Genomic DNA, 19,115 nt, shown 5'->3' with positions numbered 1-19,115 from the left:
AATGGCGTGGAATTCTGGGAGTTGCAGTTCCAAGGCATCTGGAAGCTGCCCAGTGCGAAAGGCTGGGGGGTACCAAGTTAATAATTATTAGAGGGTGCCTGAATCTAAAAAATAAATAAATAGACTTCAAAAGAATCCTCTTTTTCTGCACTAAACCGCAAGCTCCAGATTGGTTCAAATTCAGCAAACGTCCCCGGCGCACGCGCGAACAAGACCGAAGCCGCTCGCTTCCGCCTACCAGTCGCTCTCAGGTTACGAGCGACCGCCCTCAGGCGGGGCGGAGCCTACAGAGGACCCGAGAGAGCTCATTTCCCTTTGCCTGCACCCATGATGCATTGCGCAGCAAGAAGACCCGATTTCTCCGTCATTTCTGTGACTTTTTTCAACGTTTTCCCCATTCTGCTTTATCTTCTTCATTCATGAAATAGCCGGTATGCTTATCATATGGTTATTTGGCTATCGGGTGGGCCGCCATAACATACTTGATAGTCATCGCTGCAGGGATCGGTCTCTGGGAGAAGCAGAAAGTATACTCTGGTTTCTCTTCAGATCGTATAAATCTTTCGCCTTTTACTAAAGATTTCCGTGGAGAGGAACATTTATGAGTTTTCAATTAATTTTTTGAGGCCCTGCTTCGGTAGGGCTACATTTTCATGGTTGAACAATAGAACAACAATCTGGCTGCAGAAACAATCCTTTTGCAACACGTGCTTGAAATGTGTTCGCTGCAAGGGAGGTTGCGTGTCTTCCACGTAGTGTTTTTTCGGGTTCTCTGACGCCGCTTTCGCTGCAGTATTGTCTGTGAATGACACTCTGAGCCTATGCTGATCGGCGATACCTACGTAACTGAGCAAGGGTGGATCTCTTGGACGGGGGACCACCGGGAAATCCCAAGGCTCTACACCGAAACACAGAAGTTCGAAAAACATGCAAGAAGTCAGCAATGGAAAACCATTTTGCTTTGCCCATAAAGCTACATGGAGGTGGCCAGCTCACCCAGGGAATCTCAGCGCTATAAGTTGCACAGAAAAGTAAAAAGAGAAAACACACTCCTGAAGGCAGCAGTGGAAGACCACATCCATTCTGTCGCCAAGAAACAACAATTGTGATCTATAAACCCTTATGCAATATTAAATTTAATAGTTTTAAAGATGTTCTACCACTGTTCTTTCTTGTAATAGAATGACACAGCTACTGTGGTAAAAGAGCAAAATGATCTGCTTTGGTGACAAGTTTCGGGCAATTGCAAGTCATTTTGCTTCAATGACCAATTCGCTTTCTTGTGGTTTAGCGGCTCCTGCCTTGTAGAGCCCTCCATTTTGCTTTCCATCCGGGCATCCTTAAAAAAGAGCAGCAAAGTTTCATTGAAAAGCAGAAGCCGCCCCCGTTCCATTTCTTGCCGAGAAGCCAACCAGCACCACAAGAAGAGGCCAGCAAACCCAGTAAAAACAACTTCACGATATAAACACAGGCCAGCTTTCCATGAGTTTTTCCTTTTTGGATGCTGAATTTCCTCGTGGTCTCCTATCCAAGTACAACTGGAATAATCCTCCAACGCTCTGAAAATTTGCCGCAAAAAAAAAAAATTCGCCCATGAGACCAACCAGTACTGGAATGACAACCATCGAAGGTATGGTGTCTCTAGAAACGCATAGGAATGATATGGTAATAGCGCTGCTCTAACGCAAGAGGACCATTCTCTGGAAAGCCAGGAGGAGTTGAGGTAAAAGACAGAAATTCCGGAGAAATCCTCTCTTTCTGCTGCGCAATGCATCCTGGGTGCCACCGCAGGGAAATTACCAGTTTCGGCTTCTCTCAGTCTCCGCCTCGTTGGCCGAGAGCGGTCGGTGACGTAAAAGTCGCTAGAGGGAGGGGGTGGAGAGGGTTCAATACTGTGCCCTCTATCGGCTATCGCCTGCACTGCAGCTCCGAATCCAGCTATTCGTTTAGAACGCCGGGAACCGAGAAGTCCTTTTAAGCCAACATTTCTTTATTTCTTTCCTTATTACTTTATGCTGCAAATCCAGCACTTGTGGATGTTTAGCCCGGGGTTAGCAACGGTTTATTCTGACCAGCCACCTACCCTTTCATATGGTGGCGATTCCTGCTATTGCTTGTGGGCAAAACAAGGAAGCGGTGGGTGAACTTAGCCTTGCCCCCTCTGCTCTGCAACACTCGGAGTGGCCACCAGGTGGCCGCCAAAAGCCACAGAGAACCCTTTGCTGACCTCTGGCGGTGGTCCGGATTTTCGCAGCCCGACCCTTCTAATTAAGCAATTCCAGTTCCTATCTTGATCTCAGTGTCATGGAAGCGAAGTCCAAACCAACTCTCTTTGGGGTATTGATCTGAAATGGGTGGGAGGAAAACGAGAGAAGCAAAATCAGTAATTTTTTAGGGCAGTGTTTCTCAACCTCAGCGACTCTGAGCTGTGTGGACTTCAACTCCCAGAATTCCCCAGCCAGCATGGCTGGCTGGGGAATTCTGGGAGTTGAAGTCCACACAGCTCAGAGTCGCTGGGTTGAGAAACACTGTTTTAGGGCATTTATATGGCCACCCAAAGTGACTCTGAGCCACCTCCGAAATCCAAGCTAAAATATTTTCCTTCTCACCCATCGGGAACGTGACTCATCCAGATCCAAGTGCCTGGGAAAAGTGATTCATTAAAGCAGCTGCATCTTTGCTAGGCGGTTTCTTTTCCGGGAAACACCAAACCCATACAGGCAGAACGAGCATAACGTAGTTTGCCACGCTATTCTTGTAAAGCGATTCCATCGCCGTTTGGTTTTCGGAGTCCTCCCACCCCAACGGAGGAGGAATTCAAGAAAAGACATAGCCACGAGGTGCAATTCGTTATTTGGCAGAGTGGGGCTGTCCGCCTGAGGTCAAAAAAGTCAAGGGGGAGGACATGAGTGAGGGATCAAAGCCCTGAACCCCCCCCCTTTTTCCCCCAATGCGTGTAAACAAAGGGGAGGATTTTGATCCCTTGGCCATCTTGACTTTTTTGACCTCCCCCCACAGAACCACTGGCATATAAGAGTCTTTTCAGCAGGGAGTGGCTGGGGAGAATGGGGTCAACTGCTCAATCAGGAGGGGAGGAGTTAACCCGGAGTAGAAATTTAACCGAGCTGATTTTTTTTTTAATAAGCGCCAGGTACAAATTTTCAACCCTTGGATCTTTTTTTGTAAGTTCCACTAGACGAAATCCAAGAGAATTTGCTTTCTGAATCTCTTTGAAAGGAGAAGAGGATCTTGCTCAAACCCTACAAGGATAAAGCACAGAATTATTTTTATTTATTCTTTATCTATTATTCAATTTATGTGCCGCCCATCTCCCCAGAGTTATGGAGTTCGAAGGCCCTCATCTAGACCAGCGGTGCTCAAAGTGTGGTCCGGGGGGCCCGCGAAGTCAAATCAATAAATATTTTAAAATTTCCCAGTTTAAATTTCTAATGCAGTAAATATCAATAGAGATAACCCATACAAACCAAAGCTCTTTGAGGTTCTCAGTCATTTTTAAGAAGGTAAAGGGGTCCTGAGAGCAAAATTTTGCGAACAGCTGATGTAGACCAGCGTTTCTCAACCTCAGCAACTTTAAGACACGTGGACTTCAACTCCCAGAATTCCCCAGCCAGCGTGTCTCCGTGTCAGAAAAAGATCTTGGTTGTGTATTTTTTATCTAGCGTTATCTCCTTTCTATTTTTTTTTTAATTTTTTGATGTGTTGATGTTTTGTTCTGATTTTTTATTGTTTCGATTTTTCTCTTTTGATTTTTTTTTTCAGTTTTGTGCTTCGGTCTGTTTCGATGTTTTCTTCTTTAGTGTTCTGAACTTTTTTGTTTTAAATGGATTCATTCATTCATTGGGTACCTTTATAGAGCCGCCCATCTCACGCTGGATGGCGCACCACATTTAAATAGGACCCTACACCAAATAATCCAAAAGGATCACAACCCGAATCATTAAAAACCGCAAAACCGAATGAGTGGAAGAGTGGTCCCTTTCCCTAACAGCATCCCCACCTTACAAATTCCTTTCTCACCTTACTGGAAAAACTTTAAAAAAAAACAACAACTTTAAAAGAAGTCCATTGGAGAAGCAAGAAGGGGCTGGGCTGGAATGCCGGTCGGGCTTTGTTTAGCAGTCGGAAGCAGAAAGGGACTTTCCTCCTTCCTTCTCCCCTCCTTTCCCTCCCTCCTCTCCAGGTTGCACACCTTGCACTTGGCAGCACACACCTGCTTCGGCAAGACGCCTCCGAGCACTTCCGAGAAACTCCTGTGCTGCAATCAAGGAGGGCTGTGAAACAATGCCGACGTGATCCAGATTTGCGGCTGGGAAGACGGACAGGAGGCCGGCTGGCCGTATCTCGAGGACTCCTGCCCGCCGCGCTTCCCGCACTGGCCATGGCCTGCCCGCCCGATCAAGGGCCAGGAGCCCGGCGGGCTCTTTACACCAGCTTGTGGGACTTCCAAGCGCGGACCGAGACGGAGCTCAGCTTTCAAGCCGGGGACTTGTTCCAGGTGATAGAGAAGACCGGGGAATGGTGCTGGGCCAAGCAGGTGGATGCTCTGGGCGCAGGGTGCGAGGAAGGCTACGTGCCCTACAGCTACCTCGCCAAGAAGGAGACGGTGGAGACCGAGCCGTAAGTAGCAGCTGGTTGCAAAGCCTTGGTGAGCTCCGAAAATCATCAGGGGCTTTTAGATATTATTCAATTTATATGCCGCCCACCTCCCCAGAGTTATGGAGTTCGAATCGGCTGTTCTCTGCCAATCAAGGCTCGGTTGGCTGGGGGGGCGGGACTTGAGACCCAGATGTTTGTTACAGGCGGCTTGAGTCATCACTAGGGGAGGCACACCCAGAGAGGCTCAAGCAGGGTTTTTCAGCCTCAGCAACTTGAAGATGTGTGGAGTTCAACTCCCAGAATTCCCCAGCCAGCAAGGCTGGCTGGGGAATTCTGGGAGTTGAAGTCCACACATCTTCAAGTTGCTAAGGCTGAAAAACACTGGGAGGTCAAAGTTTCCCAACCCACACCAGCGTGGGAATCTTTTCTCCAGCTTCTGAGCGTTACCAACATCTTTTCCAGAGCATTTTTTTTTTCATGCAGCTTGTTTTCCAAGAAGTGCTCCCCAAACACTAGTTCCCCCAATTTTTCCTCCCAGCCCCACAACTCCCCTGCTGTAAAATCCACCCTGTGCTACACATGGGGGTGGTTGGCGATTTGATGACGCTTCCCTCATCTTTCAACTCTGTGTGTGTGTGTGTGAAAGATTTTTTATTGTTTTTATCATGTTTTATGCATAAGCTACCTAGAGTCACTTGTATAGGGAGATGGGCGGCGTATACATTGGATAAGTAAATAAATCAATAAATTACTGCCACACGTAGAGACCAGGCTGCAGATAACTCAAGCCAGCCAGCCAAGCTGCATTCCGGTGGAAGCGGCGGGCACAGAGATCTGTCAGAGAAACTGCCTGCTCTGGAGGGGAGGAATACAGGGTTCTCCAGCCCATCAGCCCCTGCTGGGGCTCATCCCCCTTAGCAAAGGGATCCTTAGAATAGGTGGGCGAGGGTCTGACCCATCCTGCCATTTTTTCTTCTTCTTCTGCCGTCCCCATAGATGGTTCTTTGGGCAAATCTCCCGTTCTGAAGCGGTGCTTCGGCTGATGTCCGAAGAGAATAAATCCGGGGCCTTCCTGATCCGTATCAGTGAGAAAAGTGGGGCAGACTATGTGCTTTCTGGTAAGGCTTTGGGCTGCAAGGGGGTATTCTTGAGTTCGTTTCTCAGTTTGTGCCTGGAGATTCAGCTTGGAAATCAGAATAGAAATCGAGATCCGGATCCCCCGCTAAAATGGCTTCTAAGAAGGGACGGAAAACCGAAAGCGAAAGGAAGGAGAAAAACATTTCCTCGGGCCAGAGTTTGCAGAATTTTATGTCCTTTCTTTTTTCCCTGAAAAGAACTGTATTGAGTTTCCACAAAAAATAAAATATAAGAAAGAGGGGGGCGAAAGGGTTGAAAAAGAAAAAGATCAGGAAAAGAACAAAATTTAAAGTGCGGAAAAGAAAAAGTGAAAAAGGAAAAAAAAGAATAATTTCTGACTTTCTTTGGTACAGGTACAAATATATACTATATTCGCCTCTTACTCCAGACTAATGCAAAGTGTTTCTACAACCGTAAAGAATATCAACCATCAAAACCCGAAGTTAAAGTTTCTTTTCTTTCAGTGTCAAGCAAAAAGTACAACAGCGGGTTCCAATTCGAAACAAAGCCAACTTTGCAAAAGTTTTGAGGGGCATTAAGTCCTCATTTGATTATTATTAAGTCATCATTTGATTATTATTAAGTCATCATTTGTTTGATTAAGGCATCAAACAGGTGGGGCTTCTGTTGCATGGTCAATGTTAAACTAAGGCAGTGTTTCTCAACGTCTGCAACGTGAAGATGGGGGGACTTCAACTCCCAGAATTCCCCAGCCAGCATGGCTGGCTGGGGAATTCTGGGAGTTGAAGTCCCCCCATCTTCACGTTGCAGACGTTGAGAAACACTGAACTAAGGACTTCATTAAAATAGATGCCAAAGGTTTTTTTTTTTAAATATAGAGCAATCGCTCCTATTCCCCAAGGGCAATTCAAACTTCGCAAAAATTGGGAAAATTTTCAAAGGCATTTCTGGGTCCCCTTGCAAATTTCCTAAAGGCAAAGAGGCTGGGGACGGCCTTGGGCACACGCCCTTGTTTTCTTGGCAACGGTGCCGGAGAGGTTTGTCATCACTTTCTTCCAAGATAATGTTTTGATTTTGCAGCCCCACCTCCTGGCCTGGAGGATTTCCTTGTGGTCTCCCATCCAAGTACAACCCAGGTCTGATCTTACGGTCGGTCACGGCCGGCTAGATATTGTCTTATGCTCAATTCCTAGACAACCCTCTTCTACCAGGACTCTCTTCACCCCTTACCCGTGGGACCACTCCGTTTTCTTTCCCCCACCCATTGCAAATGGGATGTGTTATCTTCAAAGGCAAAAATAGAAGTTTTCTGCAAAACGCCTCCTTGGCTGTTCTCAGCAGCACGGCCCCCAGCAAGCTGGCCCCTGGCCCCCCATCGCTCCAGCTCTTAGGGGAACAGGAAGAGACCAAAACCTTTAAGGAGAGGGGGTTCCTGTGCCCCCCCTTTGTTTTAAATCTCCTTTCCCTCATTTCACAGTCCGTGATGGCTCCCTGGCCAGGCACTACAAGATCTTGCAGAACGGCGAGGGCGGTTTCTACATGAATGGGACAAGGTCTTTCCCGGACCTGCTGGCCCTGGTTGCCTGCTATAAGGAGAAGGTTCTCACGCGCAGCTTGAGGCTTTTGGCTCCCTGCTACAAGGTGAGAGGGGGCCGGGCACAGAATCCAGCTGCTGAATTTTTTGATCTTCAGCTGGGGACAAGGAGGTGCTGTTTTGTTTTGTTTTTTTAAAAGGTCCGGAGTTTGCGTGGGTCAGCTGCGCGAGGCATGCACCGGTTGCGTGCACCAGCTCCGTGCACCGGTTGCACGTACCAGTTGCATGCACCCATTGCACTTTATCTGCATCGTTCTTAAGTGTGTACTGTACTGTAGGCAGTTGTTAGATTCATTCCTCCTCCTCCTGGGAATTCAAGGTTGTCAGTGTGGCATAACTGTTAAGGTTTCCAGCTGACACAAAGTCTAGCCCCCCACCCCACCCTGTCCACCGAAATTCAGTGGATAACCATCTTCTTGGATTTTTTGTTTCTAGTATTGTTTTAATTGTATATATGGGATGTATTTTATATATATTTATAGTTTTAATCTCTTTGTAACCCACCCAGAGTCCCCTATTGTAGGGGAGATGGGCGGGAGAGAAATCCAATAAATAGATAAACAAACTTTGGGCCAGTCACTTTCTCTAAGCCTGGCCAACTCCACAGGGTTCTTGTTGGGGGAAAGAGGAGGGAGTGCCGTGTAGGCATGCTGGCACGGCAGAGATATAAGTCGAATAAATCACGAGGCAATTGCATGGATGAGATTTTCTCCTCTCACTTCTCCAGGAATCGCCCCCCGTAAAATAGGTGGGCAGACACTGATCCCGGTGGGGCTGTGTTTGTACAAAGGGCTCTGCTTGCTTACTGGTTGGTACAGCAGCGCACACACATGCGGGCACGCACACACCTTAGTTTAAAACTAATTTAGCTTTGTGGATGCACCAGCTCGATTGTTACCTGACCGGTTAAGCAGGGCAAACCCAGCCAGTGAGTTTCCACCCCAGGAATCTGGGTCTCCCCCAGTTTAGCCTGATTTTGTCATTGGCTGGCATGATTTCATTGCAACAGACCTGTAAATTAATGTTTATTAATTGCCAGTACGTTCAGACCTGGGGTTCTCACCTTAGAGAAGTGCTTTTCAGCCTCAGGAACTTTGAGATGGATGGACTTCAACTCCCAGAATTCCCCAGTCAGCCATCCTGGCTGAGGAATTCTGGGAGTTGGAGTCCACACATGCTGATTAGGGAATTCTGGGAGATGAAGTCCACCCATCTTAAAGATGTCAAGTTTGAGAAGCACTGACTTTTTTCGTTTATATTTCACTATTTTAATACTAAAAATACATATGTTCTAAAGAGCCTCCCCAGGGACTCCCTAGAACAGGGGTACAAAAAATACAGCCAGGGGGTGAGTCTCTAGTTTTCCTTCTGTGATCCCTGTAGCTCCTTCGGAATGAGTGGACTGGAATATTTGGAGGCCTTTCTATTTTTTATGTTTACATTTTTAAATATATTTTTGTGCCTGAGGATCTTAAGCAACATTTTTCCCGCAATCCCACCCCCCTCAAACGGGCCCTGCTGTGGTACAGCCCTGGAGTTGAGCTGATCGATGTCTCCACCAGGTGGCGCTCTGCTAACCTTAGCACAGTGTTTCTCAAGCTTGGCCACTTTAAGAAGGGTGGACTTCAACTCCCAGAATTCCCCAGCCAGCCATGCTGGCTGGGGAATTCTGGGAGTTGAAGTCCACCCATCTTAAAGTGGCCAAGCTTGAGAAACACTGCCTTAGCAGCTGCTTTGATGAAGGTAGCAGTCAATCAGGGCTATAACAGGGAAGCTGATCCCTGCTGGCTATCATTAGATGGTTTAGGAATGTAAGGATCTTAAGCAAACCCTTAAACCTGTCTCACAAGCTAACGTTTGGCTAGCTGACATTCCTCAAGGCAAACTTTAAAAATCTTCAAAACGGGGGTACAGCCATGAAAACTACTGTACTGTTTAAAAGAGTGCCGGAAAAGAGGTTTGTCGCTTACCGTTCAACCGTTTCAGCATTAAGCATCCCCCAAATGCATGCAGAAAACAGAGGGGTGCAGCCGTTACTGCTTTTCTTGCAAAAAAGCAGGGGAAGAGGAGGGGCGGTTTCAAGGACAAAAGCTGCAATAAACCCGTGGAGAAAGATAAGCCCGTTTCGACTTCGTTTTGTCCCAAGCCGCAGCCAAACACCATGCCCCACTGGGACGACTGGGAGAGGCCGAAAGAAGAGTTTCGGCTGATCCAGAAGCTGGGTGCGGGCTACTTTGGAGAAGTCTACGAGGGGCTCTGGAAGGACAAAGTGAAGGTCGCTGTCAAGGTGTTGTCGAAAGGTAAGAGCCGAGCTGCAGAGCGGAAAGGGCAGGTGACGTGGTCCTTCTGCTGGGGCGTTTCGTGCAGAGGAAGGGGGTGGCCATGCCAATGAAGCCCCACCCCTTTTCTATAGACATTCTGCATGGGCCATCTTGACTTTTTTGACTCTCCCTGCAGATGCCCCTCCATCCCTCCCCGTCTATTTACTCTGCTTCTCAACAGCTGGTCAGCAGCGCTCTTTCTCCCCCAGCCCCCCCAACTCATCATGAGAGGGAACATTTTTGTATTGGAAAAGCCACCCTTCGGAATCTATTTGCAAATCCTTACAGGTAGTCCTTGCTTAACAACCATTCATTTAGTGACCATTCGAAGTTACAACAGTGCTAAAAAAGTGACTTACGACCAGTGCCCAAAGTTATGACCATCCGACCACCCCTGTGGTCATGTGATCATGATCCAGGCAGTTGGCAACCAGCTTGTACTTATGACGGTTGCAGCATCCCAGGGTCACATGATCGTCATTTGCGATCTTCCCAGCCGGCTTCCGGCAAGCCAAATCAATGGGAACCACATGATTTGCTTAACAACTGCTGCAAAGGAGGGTTTAAAATTGGGTCCAATTTGCTTAACAACTGCCCCCGCTTAACAACCAATTTTCCGGTCCCTATTGTGGTCATTAAGCAAGGACTACCTGTATTTGGTTTCTGCAACCCAAAGCCCTTTTTAAAATGTACATCACCTTGATAGAGCATCTTATATGGACCGCTGCCATAGGTAGAGTCGTATATAATGATAATATAAAACATTGCAATCATCTAGTCCTCATGGAAGATCCAGGAAAAAGATTTTTTTTTGCAGATTTAAAAAAACAGGAAGCAGTACAGACCAAGAAAACGAAAGGTTGTATTTGCAGAATAAGCCAACCAGCTAGCTTCATGTATCAGAAGTAAGGGGGTTTGAGAACTCAGAGGGGTGCGTGGTGGTCCGAGAGGAGCCACCATAACCACACACCCATCGCGATACCCTTGCAGAAGTGATGTGAGTTGGGTAATTATGCCCCGGTGCCCTTTGCTTGCCGATGCCGTGATGGGTGGGACATCATTTGTTTGACGTCTGCAAGCGACGTCGGAACGGAGTTTACCGTTGCTTTTTCTCCCCCCGCAGCTGACCTGACGTGCCAGGACACCCTCAAAAACGAAATCGAGGCCCTGAAGCTGTTGAAGCACAAGAACATCCTCTTCCTCTACGCCATCTGCTCCCTGGGGGATCCCATCTACATCATCACGGAGATCATGAGCAAAGGCAATTTGCTGGCGTTCCTGAGAGGTAAGGCCTTCCCCTCCGGTTTTCCCCTGGCCCCACACCCTCATCTGGGGGTATCTGTCGCAAAGCCAAGATTTTACCCCAATGACATGAAGCGCATCGTGAGAACATCAGCGGAGCCCTGCAGGGTCACCCCGTCTCGTCCAGCCGTCTCTTCTCCCAGCGGCCAGCCAGCTACCCAAGGAAGCCCACCAGCCGATGCCCTTCAGAGGCAGCCGGCGGCCGTCAAAGCTAAGATCCGTGGATCCCCAAGACTTCCAACCCTTTTCAGACACCAGCCAAGCTGGCAGCCAGCGCCCCCTCCCAGGGTAGCAGATTCCAAAGTTGAATTACGTGAGGTATAAAAACATATTTCCTTTTGTCTGTCCTAATTCTTCCAGGGATCAACTTCCTTGGGTGACCTCTGGTTCTAATATTTCAGGGAGGGGGACGATGGCTTCTCCTAGTCCACTCAGAATGCATAATTTTGTACACCTCCATCACGAGGTCTCGCCCTTTCATGTTTTCATGGGCTGCAACAACCCAGGCATGACCTGGATAACGTGGAAAGGGTTGGCATGTCATGATCCATAGTTTTTCATTCCTCCCCCCCCCCCACGTGAGCATGCGCTGTCATGTACACCAGTGGGAAAGTAATTTTTGGGTTCCAGTGAGCACATCTGGAAATTGGATAGCCACCTGGCCGAGCTTTTTCTCTCTCATGTTCTCTCGTCTTCCCAAGACGTTTCCCAACATCTCAGCTTCTCTTTGCCCTTTTTCTGAACACCTTCTCAAATAAAATTTGGGCTGCAGCCCCCATCCTACCCTCCTATCAGCTTTTTTTTTTCTGCCTAAGGACCTTAGCAGACTCAAAAGGCATTTTCAAAAATAAAAATTTTTAAAAATCAGGAGTTTCCTAGGATTCCATGAGAATTGGGTGGGGTTCTGCGCAAGGCCAGTTTGAAATATATATATATAAATAAATAAATAAATAAATAAATAAATAAATAAATACGGATGAGACTTCAGTGGCGCGGCATGGAGTCATCTTCACTTTAAACACACACACACACACACCCTGTAGATACCCCTGCTCTTTTAATTGAAAGGATGTAAAAAAAAACAACAACAGGGGAGGCCGGGCAAAAAGTCTGCTGAGGGTGGTGCCAAGGTGGGCAAAGTGTTTTAGGTCTGAAATCCGTCCAGGTCAGGAGACCCTATTTCAAACACAAAAAAGTTTCTAATTCCCAATGCTTTGAATTCAGGCGGGCTGTGCCAATCGTACGGAAAGTGTCCAGCTCCATTTGATTTCCAGACTGGAAACCTTTGGCGCACGTTGGGTGCTCAAAGCAGTGCGAGTGGCCTGTTGGTGCCCCTGGGCACTGGGTTGCCTCCCCGTGACTCCACAGCCATGAGGAGGTCTCTTGTAGCCTTCCTTGAAAAAGGGGAGTGAAACGTTTCGAAGGCACGTGTGGCCCGAGATGTGCTCATGGAGATGTTGCCGCCTCCTTCTCCCCAGGTTCTGAAGGGAGACAGATGGAAGTGGTGGAGCTGGTCAGCTTGGCTTCCCAAGTGGCCGAGGGGATGAGCTACCTCGAATCCCAAAATTTCATCCATCGAGATCTTGCTGCCAGGAACATCCTGGTGGGAGAAAACAACATCTGCAAAGTGGGAGATTTTGGAATGGCCAGGCTGATCAAGGTACGTTTCCGTCCTTCTGGGCCTGGAAAAGCATCGACAAAGGAAAGCAGGACCCAAAGGCCAAATTGAGGGATGGGTAATGAATAAATCAAGTCAAATCAAACTTTATTTCAGTCAAAGACTACCACAGAATGAAACAAAGAACAAACTGTTTAAAAGTAAAAGAGGAGGACCGACATAAAACAGAAGCTAAAAGAATAAGAATAGTTTTGTCACTGTTGTTACCACTGAACGCTACGTCTCTAGGACCCAAAAAACAGAATATTATTTCTCTAAAACTAAGGCATGAAGCTAAAACAGAAACGGATAGAATAGATAGAAGTAGGTTAAAATAAAATGGAATAAAGTGACATCTATCTATCTATACTTATTTGGAACAAGTTAGGCACAGTTATACTGTATTGAGGGGTGGCGATCGGTCAGCTTGACTTGACCAATAAACAGATTGTTCAAAGATGGCTTCAGCCTCCAGAGATATTGAGGATGTAACAGCTGGAATTGGCAGCCCACATGGCTGACTGTGGAGAATTCGTCCAAGCGTAATTTTTCAACTACAGATCGAGGAAGGAAGGAATAAAAATAGGCACTGGTTAACGTCAAGGAAATCTGTATAGCGTCACCTGTATAGTGAGATGGGCAACATATATAAATTTGATAGATAAATTAATTAATAAAAAAAAATTGCAGGCAGGGCAAAAGGCCAGGGTGCTTCATTTTAAATTATGGAGTTGGGAAGAAGCTTCACATAGACCTCCGTCTTGTCACACTCTCTCTCGGATACAAGCGTGCATACATTTCTTGTACGCAGATAAACTTTAAATCAGTAGGGCAGTGGCGACAGAAGTAGAAGCAACTGCAAGAGAACATCCTCGTGAGGTTTTAGTATTCAAGAGGTTGAGCTATTAGTGGTGATTAGGAGGACGGCTAGACACAAGGATTCACGTTACTTACTGTGATCTAGGCACTTAGCAAAAGCCTTGAAGGGTGTATCAAAGAAGGATTGATGTGGGCTTGTGATCAGGGAAGGACCAACCTTGGTTGAGATCCATCTGAAAGATTTAATCTCTTTGTGTGGGGAGGAAGATCCAGTAATGCTGGGGGTGCTTTGGAAGAACGATGGAAAAGCAGGAGGGAAATTCAAGGGTTGAGGAGCAAGAAGGATAAAAATATGGAGGCAGATCCATCCTTTTCTAAAACCTCATGAAGAAAGCAAGGGACGTGAGGAAAGCCAGGGAAACGAGAGCATAAAAATAACAAATTAAGAGGGAAAGATATAGGATATAACATCTCCGTAACACGCACGTACAGAAGGGGCAGAGTGTGGACCGTGGCACCGCACCTCCTGTCCTGGCAGGCCGTTGTCTCTGCAGACCCTTTTTGGGCAACACGGAATGTCAAGTTTTCCGACGGCCCCGTGCAACCTGGATCACGGCGTGCTTCTCTGTTTGCAGGATGATATTTACCACTCTTACTCACACAAAATTCCTTACAAATGGACAGCCCCAGAAGCCATCTCCCACAGCTGCTTCTCCATCAAGTCTGACGTGTGGTCCTTCGGCATCCTCCTGTATGAAATCATGACTCGGGGCCAGAACCCGTATCCAGGTACTGGGGCAAGAGCAGGGAGTTGGGTGGTAGATTCTCAGGACCAGCTTCTCCCATCCGGATCCCTTTGTGACCTGTGGGATTAGCCTCCTTTAGGTTTCAGGGAGTGCTAACTTCCGACATGCATGTTTTAAAAAAACTTTAAAGCATTTGAAGACTATTTGGGGGGGGACCCCATTTCTGGAAGGGTTCTGTTATCGCCTAGAAGTAAAACCTGCGTTTGAAAAGTCTGGTCAAGGCTGGAACCTGCAGAATGAACGTTCACGCGTTTCATGTCGGTGCCGAATTCAGATTTCTAAAACTCACACGCAATGCATGGAAAAGATGATTTCCCGGGTTGGTGCTTCAAATAAATCAGAATTGGCTTGAAAAGCAGTGTGTTCCCCTCCTTCTAACAAAGCCCAGCTGTCACTTCACGTGGCTTCCCTTGTGTAAAGCCTCCCCTATGTGGAGCATCGCCGTTTTGCACCATTGCACGAAGCAGAAGCGCAGCCTTTTTGCACAAGCCACTCCACTAAATGCGAAGACGGGTATTCATTAAAAGCAATGGTGCAATGAAATTGATGATGTGGTTAAAGCAGAGTTTCTCAACCTTGGCCGCTTGAAGATGTGTGGACTTCAACTCCCAGAATTCCCCAGCCAGCCATGCTGGCTGGGGAATTCTGGGAGTTGAAGTCCACACATCTTCAAGCGGCCAAGGTTGAGAAAGACTGGGTTAAAGGGAAGAGAAACAGGGAAATAAAACTGGGGTAGTCTCTGTGGTGGCAAAAAACCTTGGGCTGGTATGTTCTGTTCCTCTTGTCTCCTCCCCTGTCAAAAATCTAAATGATAAGATTAGCTTTTTGCTCATGTTCGTCTGAAAAGCATGATCCACGTGGATGGAAGGATGTTAGAAATCCAATCACAATGACAGTAATATGAATGGGATTGAATTTTAATTTAACTCATGGGAGACCATGAGTTCTAGTCCTCCTTTAGGTACAAAAGCTGACTGGTGGCTTTGGGCTGGCCCCCCTCTCTCGGACCAACCCACCTTACGGGGGTGTTGTTTTGCAGTGAAATAAGAGGAAGGAGTGTTAGTTATGAGTGCCTCCTTGAGTTGTGCAAAATAAAGGTGGGATATTAATAATAAAATTAATAATAACAATAACTGTCGGGGTGGTACTGTGAATTAAGGTCCATGATTTCTAGAACTGCAATAACACCAAATTACAGCTGGTGGTTACTCCAAGACTAACCAAGCCTGATCCAACTTGTTGTAATCAGCCATGGTTAGCTGAGCACTGCCAACCACAGCTGATTACACCAAGTTGGATCCGTCCTGGTTAGTCTTGGAGCTAACTTAGAACCCCACTTGAGAGAGTTTCTCCATTACTGTATTCAACAGGTAGAAGCACCTACTCAACCTTGGTTCATCCCAGAACGCAAAGTAGAATTGGTTGTCCTGGGATGAGAGACCAAGAGGAGATCCCAGAACTGTAGACCAGACTGGGAAGTAAATTAAAAAATCCCAGAATGCAGCAGTGGGAAACTTTCTATACTTCATGGATGTGCCAGTCATCTCACACTAGGACTCAAGTTAGACTTGAAAACAGTTTACCCAGAGGGTGTGTGTTAAAATTGTCAAGATGGCAGACAGAAGATCGCAATGCAAGGCCCACCTTTTTGCTTAGACACACACTGGAAATTGCTGGTCTTTTCCTTTACCATCTTGTCTGATGGACTAATTTGAAATCGGGGTGTCCACCTCGCACTCACATAAAAACCAAGCAGAGTTTTGATTCCACCATCTCAGCGACCATCTTGATGTTTTTGACCCCTCCCTGGCAACACCCCTGCTGGAAATTTAGTTCCCTTCCTACATGTATTTTTAAATATATTAAAAGCCACTGGGAAAAACAAAACAAAGAAAAAAAGGGGGGGAAGGAATAGCATACATACATAGAATTACATACATGGCAGTATAGCCCCTGATTCATCAATATTGTTGGTTTTTTTTTAATGAATGTTATTACTGTTGCTGCATAAGCTTTACACGAAGGTGGGGGTTGAACCGAGAATTCAAAAGGCGAATTTTAACACAGCAAATTTTTAAAAAAATCAGAAAACTGAAAAGAAAAAAATTCCCTATAAAACAGTCAAGCAGCCCCTTCTACTTTTTTTCTTTTCACCCCTCTTCTCTTCTCTTCTCTTCTCTTCTCTTCTCTTCTCTTCTCTTCTCTTCTCTTCTCTTCTCTTCTCTTCTCTTCTCTTCTCTTCTCCTTCTTTCCCCAATCGCTAACTGCTACTTAACTGTTTTTATTTGATGCTTTAAACGTCTGCAATTATATATTTTCTATGACCCTTAACGCGGCCGTTTCCACCCTGTTCCGCAGGCATGAGCAACTGGGAGGTGCTCACCCACGTTCAAAATGGTTTTCGGATGCCCTGCCCGCCCAAGTGCCCCCCCACCATGTACGCCATCATGGGCAAATGCTGGCAACTCGATCCCAGCCAGAGGCCGAACTTCACGAACATCAGAGAACTCCTCCAGAATTTCACCAGCTACGAGAACTTCGAAGCCCTCTCTTAAAATCGCCTTAAACGCTTGGGGAGAAGTTGAACCTTCCCGCCTACTGACATTCACCTACGTATAAGGGGCAGAGGGGCAGATCGGGGCTACTGAAAAATGATACCACCCTCAGCCCTGTTGGGAAGGAAGGAGAAGGATCCAGGTTTAACCAGAGGGTAAAATAGGGAGTTTGGAAGATCCAATGGGGCGTGACTCAGGTTTGTGGTCTTGGATTGCACTTTGCAACACAACATCTGCACCCGCAACCTCCACGAATCTCTCTGTGGATAGAGAGGCCATTAATTGCAAGACAAAAATCTGTGTCGGATGTTTGCTGTATGGACTGGACCAGAAATAGTGAAGCAGGAACCACGATGGGTCCATGTATTTCCTGAAGTAACTGTCGGTGCCTCTGGGATCTGCAATCTTTGTGATCAATCTTGAACATTTCCAATGTGCCTCAGAGACTGGAGGGCTTGTCCATCCCACACGCATTACACTAGAGTTTGTGGTTCCACCAGTTGTGGGAATCCAGCCACTGTCTTACCGTGTTGGGTGGACGAAGCCTGTGAAGCCATCCAATGGTTTATTTATTTTGGCAGAGCTTGTGACAAGATTGCAGGACGTGTTGCTTGTTAATCTGGGTTTAAGGTGAAGAAGGGTGTGTGAATCTGACCCTGGAAAGGGTCTTTCTGAAGGTTAAGCCCTCCAGACGTGTTGGATTCTGTTCCCGTCTTCCTGTTGGCGGAAGAGTTATAGGTAAAGATATTTGGAGGAAGTAAAATGAATGCTGATGAATTTGGTGCTGAGAGCATTTTGTCAGAGAAACAGAAATATGTACCACTAACCAATCATTTAGATCAGTGTTTCTCAACCTTGGCAACTTTAAGAGGTCTGGACTTCAACTCCCAGAATTCCCCAGCCAGCCATGCTGGCTGGGGAATTCTGGGAGTTGAAGTCCAGACCTCTTAAAGTTGCCAAGGTTGAGAAACACAGCTTTAGAAGTTTATAATAAAATTAAGTGCAATGAAATTCTATCTAGCTTCAAAGATCTGGGGTTACAAGAGGGATGCTTGGTATGATGTCAGTATATCTCCTTGCAAGAACTAGTAAAATAGAAATTGTGAAGGAATTTGGGAATCATGAACCCTCTGCATTAGGGAGATGACTGGAAGGATGTTGAAGCTCTATTCCTTCATGTAGGTAAATATAAAACCACGATTCTCCTCCAGACAGACACTGACCAGGTCCATCAGAGACGCTTGCCCTGAGAACCGGATCAGGTTGGCCTTTACCATCCCCTAATAATTTGCTTTTCTGACAGCAAATATTGCTGAATAATGGAGCTCAGTCGAGAATCCAGATGTCTAACCGGTGTTAGGGTCCACCCACAATCCATTTGTCTCTGGGCAGTGGAACCCGCGTTTTTCGTGCCATCGTGGCTCACCCTGCTTGAAGCAACTGCTTTAAATAGGCAAAGAAATTCAGGCATCTTTTTCTCTTCCCATTAGGCCAACATACATCCATGCATACCCAACAAGTTCTTCCCGTTTGGATTAAGGCATATTATGCCCAGTGCAGAACAAGAGCAAGAAGCATTAGGAAGGAAGGAAGGAAGGAAGGAAGGAAGGAAGGAAGGAAGGAAGGAAGGAAGGAAGGAAGGAAGGAAGGAAGGAAGGAAGGAAGGGTAAGTTAGGAGATAAGAAACAGAAACAAAGCTAAAACTAGTTTACACCAGAAACATCCAGAAAATGGCTTAACTCACTAACCAAGTTCAGTGTCCTGGGAACTGGATCTTGAGAAGCTCATGGAGTGAATGAATTCAGCCAAGGTTGGTGAGACCAAGGTTGTTTCTTGGTCTTTTTCCGCCAGAGGGTGCTAAAAACATGGCAGAGACAATTCTGGAGTTTTCTTCCCCTTCTGATTGCTTTTTCAAAATGTCTAGGGCAGAAGAACTGGCTGGCTGGCCTGTGGGTTCGAGGTCGTCTTTCCCTACCTTTGTCAGAAGCATCTCCTGAAGCAGTTTTGGCCAACAGGTTGCTGGGGGGCGGGGGTTGAATCGTGTCCTTCTTAGGGTGAACGTGGATAGGTTACTGGCTTGGCAGGTTTTAGGTTTCTGCGGTTGGGTGTGTTTTCAAGGAAAGAGATCCGTGATACGCCTACTTGGAAAAAGGGAGCAATGAAATACGCCTGGGTGAGGGAGCATCCTTCAGCCACCCAAGAAAATTGTACAGCTTCATGCTCAAAAATGAGAGTGTGGGGCTGCAGTCAAGATGTTGGCCTTAGATGGTGAGAGTCCATCCAACCAACCTAGTAAGGGAAAAAGGGAGTGCTATGTATGCTCTTTTGTACTCCTGGAGGAAGAGC

The 19,115-nt window shown here is 46.7% G+C and overlaps 1 protein-coding gene and 1 non-coding gene across 2 annotated transcripts; both read left to right on the top strand.

Annotated features, from left to right (window-relative positions):
* Nucleotides 1-529: 529 nt before the first annotated feature.
* LOC112542006 (U5 spliceosomal RNA) lies at nt 530-645 on the top strand. The gene has a single exon (XR_003085915.1). It is a non-coding gene; the product is annotated as a U5 spliceosomal RNA (small nuclear RNA).
* A 3,103-nt stretch (nt 646-3,748) lies between these two features.
* On the top strand, nt 3,749-17,611 carry PTK6 (protein tyrosine kinase 6). The gene is made up of 8 exons (XM_088153739.1): nt 3,749-4,638; nt 5,614-5,735; nt 7,193-7,356; nt 9,456-9,609; nt 10,754-10,915; nt 12,411-12,592; nt 14,044-14,197; nt 16,573-17,611. Exons 1-8 carry the CDS (start codon nt 4,400-4,402, stop codon nt 16,767-16,769), a joined length of 1,374 nt encoding a protein of 457 aa, XP_088009865.1. The 5' UTR covers nt 3,749-4,399; the 3' UTR covers nt 16,770-17,611.
* The last annotated feature ends 1,504 nt before the right edge of the window (nt 17,612-19,115 follow it).

Source organism: Python bivittatus, unplaced genomic scaffold, assembly GCF_059951505.1.
Source record: "Python bivittatus isolate LINGU-HERP-01145 unplaced genomic scaffold, Pbiv_v1 ctg000700_np1212, whole genome shotgun sequence".
Classification (NCBI taxonomy): Eukaryota; Metazoa; Chordata; class Lepidosauria; order Squamata; family Pythonidae; genus Python; species Python bivittatus.
The sequence above is the reverse complement of the archived record's forward strand: the minus strand, read 5'-3'. Positions and strand labels throughout refer to the sequence as shown.